Source organism: Xenopus laevis, chromosome 3L (genome assembly GCF_017654675.1).
Source record: "Xenopus laevis strain J_2021 chromosome 3L, Xenopus_laevis_v10.1, whole genome shotgun sequence".
NCBI classification, from domain to species: Eukaryota; Metazoa; Chordata; class Amphibia; order Anura; family Pipidae; genus Xenopus; species Xenopus laevis.
In genome coordinates, this window is record NC_054375.1 from 73,034,191 (window position 1) to 73,042,644 (window position 8,454).

An 8,454-nucleotide genomic window follows, 5' to 3' on the forward strand; every position below is an offset into this window, starting at 1 on the left:
CCCTTTAACTGCAAATCAAAGTTGGAGGCTGCAACCTGAACATCGATCACAAGCTATCACCAGCCAGGTAGTGGAAGTTGATCTGGTTATGGTTCTCTTCAGCATGCTCCTGGTGAGCAATATCTGTCCAGACCAGAAACCAGATCTGATGAGTCCAAAGATGATGATCAGCAAACCTGCAGTACAGCTCTGCAGTTAATTTACGGGGAAGGGTAAAACAATAGCAGGTAAAAAAACTCACACAGTAATGTCTTCCATTTATCTAATAGTCACAATATAAAAACCAAAAAAACGAAGATGCCTCTGACAGTACTATCAGGCTACCATGAACCTTCTGCAGCAACATGCCTGCAAAGCAAAAGTGACATTCTTAAACACTAACCTAGAAAAACGTCCCTGAAACTTTTGCTCATCACTTAAGTTACAGTCTCTAATTGCTTTTGAAGTACTAGTATAAGATGTCGCTACATTTTTAAACATGTCCTCTTCTTTTTGACAGAACTTTTAATTTCAAACACAGCAAGAGGCGAGATAATGAGAGCACAACACTGCTGGCAGCCGAAGAGGTTTATTAGAAATCAAACTTTCAGGGATCACACAGAGCAAGTTTGAAGTTAAAACTATTGTGTGCCCTGTGGTAAAATTCTGCCTATCAATAAAAGGCAACACACTGACCATACTTCTTCATCCTTCACACCCTAGTTCTTTCAAGTGCTCAACATAAATCATACCAATATACAATTGAGTGTTTTGGATAATGTGCTAGGTTTGTGTTTTACAGCTAGAATTAATCAGTTGCACAAGTAAGAATTATCAAGATTTTTTGCCAATTGACATTCCTTTCTTTCTTCGTCTTTTAAGTAATGCAATTTAAATTCTGACAAATGCAACCTTCATTTCCTTGGTTTTGCTGTCTGGGGCATCTGCTTCTTACCTTATCTTTCAAAATAATAATTAAATGTCTGCTATTTACTTGCTGTTCACACCTGTAATATTTACAGTCGCTCGCTGTGCAATCACTATCTAAAAAGAACGGTGATACGGAGCAATTTCCAACAATTAAGGTATCAGACAGAAAACTGAATGTGTTTGACTAGAATACAAGATATTCTGATGCATACATTCTGGAAGGTAAAAAAGGCTATGCAAAAGGTTTAGTACATAATGTGCTACTGTGCATGCCACATTCGATTCATTTGAATATCTTTGGCAAGATTCAAGCAATCAACTTAAAGACATACAAATTAAGTTTGAAAGGAAGGGCATGGGCAGTAGCTCCTCATCTAGAGCAGGGATCCCCAACCTTTTGAACACGTGAGCAACATCAGTTAAAGGAGTTTGGGAGCAACGCTAGCATGAAAAATGTTCTTGGGGTGCCAAATAAGTGCTGTGATTGGCCATTTGGTAGCCCCTATGTGGATTGTCAACATACATTGAGAATCTATTTGGCAGTGCACCTGGTTTTTATACAACCAAAACTTGCCTCCAAGCCTGGAATTTAAAAATAAACTCCTGCTTTGAGATCACTGGGAGCAACATCCAAGGGGTTGGAGAGCAACATGTTGCTCACGAGCTACTGGTTGGGGGATCACTGTTCTAGAGGCTTTCTGTACACTAACCTTGCCTAAGTCACAATGATAAGTGTTCCTTGCTGGCAATTTACAGCTTTATTTATCTTCACAGCTCTAGTGACAGGAGCTGTTCATAGGTGTTTGAAGGTGAACACTCCCTTTAATATATTATGCATACAAAGAAAAATACAGATGTAAATAAGATGAATACTTAATGAATTTCAAAAGTTAACTTGATCAATCCATCGGAAACATAGTTAGGATTAAAAGAACTAACATCAACAAAAAAAAAAAAATTAAAGTGTTTTAATGTAATTAAAATATATTGTACTGTTGCACTGGAAAAACATATTGGTTTGCTTCAGAATCACTACTATAGTTTTTAAAAACAAGCTGCTGTGTAATATTGGAACCCTCAAGATATTTCATTTGTAAAGGAGATTTAAGTTAATAACCGAGCCGGAGCTTTTTCTTTTCTGTTGGAATACATTGGATTAATTCCATAACTAGTCTCAAACTGAGACAACCTGAAGGGAATCCAATCTGCCATCCAGCTATTCTAAACATATTGATAAGGACTGGATGTATTTAACTGCATGCAGTAGAGCATGGCCAAGATCTGCATCTGCATATCCAGTCAGAGAATATAGAAGATTTAATTTTATGTTTACCAATATATTGGTAATATATATTTAGAATAAAAACTTAGCTGGTGGATTCAGATAAATAAATATGCAGAACTGACATGAAAAAAATAATTATTGCCTGAAAGTTAAAAAAATAAAAAATAGATCAAAAACAGTTCAACTTGTTGTCAAATCATTAAAGGGGTGGTTCAGCTTTTAATATGTTATAGAATAGTTAATTCTAAGCAACTTTTCAATAGGCCTTTATTATTTATTTCTTTTATAGTTTTTAAAATATGTGCCTTCTTCAAACTCTTTCCAACTTTAAAATGGGTGTCACTGACCCCCATCTAAAAAAACAAATGCTCTGTAAGGTTACACATTTATCGTTATTTCTACTTTTTATTACTCATCCTTCTATCCAGGCCCTCTCCTATTCATACTCCAGTTCCTGAAAGCCAATTGTGAATTGTCTCAGAATATCATCCTCTACGCGTCATACTAAACGTTAATCTAAAGGTGAACAACCCCTTTAAGCAAATTAGATCAATTACTCACAATTACATTAAAGCTGAATATCTTGGAATCCTTTGGGAAACCTACAGGAAACCTCCCAAATAAAACTTTGATAAATATTAGTTGGATAAATGGATAACTACTCCGCTAAAATAAAAGTAAAAAATTGTAGAAAAGGTAGGTCATAAAGGCAGGTCAGATTTTTGATGTACATTTTAGCTTTAGCTCTGTTTTATTCATTTTTTCTAAATTCAGATGTTTTTGTGCAGTTTTAGTGGTCAGTCTTTAGCAATATGGCAACGGGAAGAACATGGACAAATCAGACACACAATAGATGTTTTCAATATACCTGCATTGATACACCTTCCACTCTTGCTATGCATGCTACTCGGTCAAGAAAAGTCACAGTGACTGGAACAGCCACAAAAAAGCCACTGATGAATGCTCGAACATATCTTCTTCCATGCTGTGCCATGGCCTGGAGAATAAAAGCATTGGAATCAGAAGATTTTCATGAAAGAAAACATGATTACAAAATTAACTGTTTTATATTAGGTTATCAAAGATTTGTTTGGTGATTAAAATACTTTAAATGTATACAGGATAGCAGTTGGAAAAATAATGGTATGGGATCCCTTATCCAGAAACATGTTACCTATTCAGCTCTGAATTATGGCGGGGGGGGGCATCTACACACTTTATAGACCCAGATTACAGTTTAAACTATATAGTCTGTCAGCAACTGTAGATTTAAAACTTGCAAGATGGAGCCCATGGGCTGGGCCGCACTGTAATTGATTTTTCTGATGGCCCATTTATCATGTATGCTTAAATAATTTTCCAGAACATGCTATTGAGTAAAAAAGTTTAGTTTATTACATCAGTTTGTTAAAAAATAATAGAAAATCCCCTTATAGCGCCATATACTATCAGCAGAGAAAAAACAGCATTCTAATCCATATTCTAAACTTTACATGTAGCCCAAACCATGGAGCAAATCTACTAAAGGGCTAATTGTCGCCAGCGACCGCTTTACACACATTGCGCCACTTAGAACTGATACAATAGTTGCTAATACTCCAGAGCTGCTGCTGAGAAATGTATCAACTTAATGTTGCACAATTGTAACAGATCAGAGTCTGCACCTGAATTACTGAGCTGCCAGACTCAAACATTCAACTCTAAATTTAGATTTTGGAAAAACAGTAAAAAATAAATAATGGAAAGTAATTGGAAAAAGTCTTTATTTGCACATTGTTTCAGAATATCGCTCCTACATCAGACTAAAAGTGTGAATGGGGAACAACGTTTCCTGCAGCTCAAGAATACATGAAGGGCTCGGTGGAAAAAAAAAAAGTCCTGCGATGCAAAAGAATAGTAAACAAAAGCCACAGGAGAGAAAGCTCTTGATATTGAGAGAAGAGAACAGTTTGCATGGGGCAGACTCCTCCCTCAAATGAAGACACCTGTGTAGGAAAGAACACGCAGACATGCACTTATCCCCCACTTCCGGAGTTTGCGGCTCACAGAGAGCAGGGGCGGTAATGAAAGTAAATACATACTTCCCCAGCATTCCAGTCTCTTTACACAGCCCGCAACTCGCTACTTACACCGCCAGAAAAAATAACAGCAGGTTCCTTGCAGGTTCCTTGCAGGTTCCCCTAGTCTTTCCTAAAAGGTAGTGGCTAGTTCATATCCTCAGAAAGGACCTTGGTGATGTCACGATCACGTGATCCTGCCACGTGACCGCCATTAAGCGGCAGGTTCAAAAAGGGATTCTTGGGAAATGGCACCACAGGCTGCGAACTCCTCGTGGCACCTGCGACGTATTCTCCGGCGTTCGAGCTTTGCTAAGTAGCTAAATGGTTTCCGATGTCCTTGAGAACCGTCTCTTTTCTTGAGCTTCACAAACTAAATAATAATAATTTTGAGTCCAGACTACGACGTCCTTTAAAAGATCAGTAACACCAAAAGATTGCAGTGTTTTAAAGTAATCAACATATAATATACTGTTAGCAAACACATCATGTTTAGCAGTGCAGGGTAACAGTATATTATATGTTAATTACTTTAAAACACTACAATGTTTTGGTGTTACTGATCTTTTAAGGGACATAGTAGTCTGGATTTAAAATAATTTTATTTATGTTAGAACACTTCTCTGACTTTAAATATATTCCAGTTACCCCAGGTTTTATTGTATAGTTAGCGCCATGCCTTAGTAGCGACTGACTAAATCAGTTGCAAAACCCTTGGACCTCAAAACTTAATTTGAATGCAGCTCTGAAAGTCACATTGCCTTTAATACAAAGAATAACCAGTCTCTTAATAAGGTTAGCATGGAGGATGAAGATATAGTATCCTTTTTGACTAGATCTTTTTTTTCATAGTTCTAGGGCCATTGTATGAGAATTACACCCTCTAAGAACAACAGACCCCCTGAACTGCCTTCCATCTGCCCCCCTCATTTCTCCCACCCCACAAAGTGTATTACATAGAAAGGCGGCAGAGGGAAGGCAGTTATGGGGGTTTGTTGTTCATAGTGGGGTTTAGTCTCATCAGGAGCACAAGTCGGCGCATGCTTCCCCAACGGTATTGCATCGAAGATGGCGGCGACCCTAGCTACCACGTGGTGTCGATGATGTCACACGCCTGGCGCAAAAATTTAAACCCTTCCAGGTCTCAGGTTCAATGCCCGATTGTAGGTTATGTTTGGAACATTCCTGGGTGTTTGATAATTGCTGTTATATTGATTCCTGGACTTTTGACCTGGTCTGTATCTCGACCTTGCTTCTAATCTGCCTGCCTTTTGGACTTCTGCCTGGATATTGGAGAAAAACAAATGTTTTGCTCAGTTCATTGCGTTCAAGACGTGTTAAACGGCCGTCAAATGGGTTACCGCTAGAATGTGTCATGGCTTTGCCAAATAAAATATTTGCACTTAAATACGAGCAGTTAACCCTGAGACGGAAGAATCCGAATTCTCACCCGATAGATACAGTGACCCGGGTGTGTATAAACCCCGGGTCCCGCTCTTAGGTCAGCTATTCCTTCTGACAAAACTGGGGGTAATTATTCTGCCTGGATATTGACCACGATTATGCCTGATCCTATTTGTACCGCAAACTTGGACTTTTACCCCTAAAGCTTCCTCCTTGGTCCTGACTACTTCAGCTGGGAGCAGATAGGCCCCCTGACAGTTCTCCTGTAACTGGTTCATTTAACAGTCTTCCACAATGCCCACCTTCTTTTTACCAACCAGCAAACAAATCTTCCAAGTAGGCACCAGTGTAGGAAGGAACAAAATATCTAAATAAGTGCTCAAAATTGTGCAACCCATGGACAGACATCAAAGAAGATGCAATTTTTAAAAAAAGAAATTTGCCTAGGTGAACACAATTGCAGTCTTTGCACTAACAAGGAAGTCCCTCCAAGACCTGCTCCAAAACTACAGGCACGGTAAGGTGGGGGGCAGCATTAGTGCTTCTAAAACATACCTGAGTGTCTCAGAAACTCCTTGACTAGTACCTTTCTGTTGGGTAGACCATTTCCTAGAATGGGTAAAATCACTTAAGCTTTGATAAACCAGATATTAACAAATACCAGAATATCGATAGCATCCCATTGGAAATCTAATATTATACCAACCCTGGGGGAAATTAGACGCCGCGTGGAGATAAGACACTTGAATATGGTATTGCCGAAATTCGCAACAAACTCCCTCTCTACTTTGAGATATGGGCACCCTGGGAACTAATAGCCTCGGAAGACTGAACTTAGACACTCTTCCCTCCACAAATAGTGGACCTGATCTTTCTCTTATTGGTTCATCTACACCATAACCCTTCTTTTTTGAAATGCTCATTATTTAGAGTAATAATATAATTATGATGCAATGTTGTTTCTTTCTATATACAAACCATCTGTAATATACTGGTTTTAACTGCTAACTGTAAAGTAATATTGCTATGCTTAATAAAAATTTAAGTTACAAAAAAATAAACTCCTTGAATATTTAATTCACGTATGTTGACTCGTAATGTTGCCTCCTGAAGAGTGTGATTGTGCAAGTGTGAAAATGCTTCCAAATACAAATGTGTCGTGCAAGGCTACAGTTCATGGCATTCTAAAGTTCTTTATGGCAACATAGTTAAGCTAGGATATCCTCAGGGTCTCTGGCAGCTTGTTTAAGGAGGGTATGTACCTTCCAAATAAAATAGGCTGTCTTCTTTGCCTTTTCCCCCTCCATCGTATCATCTCAGTCTTAAGACAAGTAAAAAGAGCTGCTGCTTGGGGGTCCTTGAATATTAGTACATTATTGTTCACCTTGAAAGAAAGAAAATGGCTATTGGACTCCAGCAGAGCTGCTTCTGATTTTTCAATTTATTATTGTAGCATTAGTTATAAATAGAATATTATTTATTCCACCAAAAGTAATATTAATGCCATGAAAACAGGGAGAGAACTACACTAAATTACAAATGGAGTTTATAACTACTGACTACTCAGCTTCTGTTTATGGAAAGGAATGTTCTAGCTTATTTGTATGGGTCAGTGCACAACTGCACTTGAGTACTTGTATATTAGCAAGTTGTTCCCTCTGTTTTATAGTCAATATAACATTTATCTGCAGGGTTTTTTTTTTAAAAATAGGTATGTAGTTTGTTCACAGGATGTCATACTGAGAAAACATGGCACAGGTTGGATAGTACTTCTTGAAACATATCTTGTGTTGTGGTTTGTTTTGTTGATAAACATGTTATCTCTGCTCATACTTTTTCCTGTTAATATTTGTGGTTTCACACCTACCTTTTAGCAAATGATTAAGTGTAACAAAACATGTATTACTATTGTGGGATAGTATTTTCTTATCTCTGTCTTGCAATCTCCACTGCTGATCATCTTAAAGTATAGATAGGTGGAAAAATAATAAAAGGATTTTATATGAATAATGTTGCAGACATACCTTGAAGAGTCTTATTTGCTCAAATCATAATTTTTCAACATTTTTGCAGCTCTATGGGAATTAAAGTTAATTTGCCAAACTGATGGAAAAGTTTTGAAAGGTGCCAAGAGACTTCCACATTTCTAATGCAATATCATTATTCAAAAAGGATCCTGTTCTGTATATTGAATTAATTTCTGAATTCAGCCACAAAGGTCATTTTAAAGGCAAGTACTGGAAGTGACATCCAACACACTTTAAAGTGCCATTGCATCTTATTTGATCTGCAAGTGCAAGTGTACTGCATTGCATTAGGTTTGATGCATAGACCACAATTATGTGGTTTTGCTTTGGCAAGAAATATTGAAAATGTCGAAAGGGTTTTCATGCTTATTGGGTTTATTTACTGTTTAGTAGATTTAAGGTAGGAAGATTACACAAATATCAGTTATTCAGAAAACCCCAGGTCCAGAGCATTCTGGATAACAGGTCCCATACCTGTATAGTGATAGAATTAAACAACTAGGGGCAGATTTATCAAGGATCGAACTTCGAAGTGGAAAATACTTTGAAATTCGACCATCTAATAGAATCCTCCAACATTCGAAGTCGGAGGATCGTACTCCTAATCGTACGATTCGAATGATTTTATCGTACGATTTTCCTTCGAAACCCAAAAACTATGGGAAATATGCTCTGGCAGGTCCCCATAGGCTAACATAGCACTTCAGCAGGTTTAAGTTGGCAAAGTATTGAAGTTGAAGTAAATTTGAAGTCGTAGTATCCTATTCGATGG

At 37.7% G+C, this 8,454-nt stretch overlaps 1 protein-coding gene across 2 annotated transcripts in view; it reads right to left on the reverse strand.

Moving 5' to 3' along the window:
- immp2l.L (inner mitochondrial membrane peptidase subunit 2 L homeolog) overlaps positions 1–4,601 on the reverse strand; it is a 532,531-nt gene extending 527,930 nt beyond the window's left edge. Inside the window, exons 1-2 of one of the 2 annotated variants that reach the window (XM_018251165.2) lie at positions 4,324–4,601; positions 3,063–3,191 (exon numbers count right to left, since the gene is read on the reverse strand). In XM_018251165.2, coding sequence (XP_018106654.1) covers positions 3,063–3,188 — 126 coding nt within the window. In that variant the 5' untranslated portion in view covers positions 3,189–3,191; positions 4,324–4,601. 2 annotated transcript variants of the gene reach the window in all.
- Positions 4,602–8,454: the final 3,853 nt, after the last annotated feature.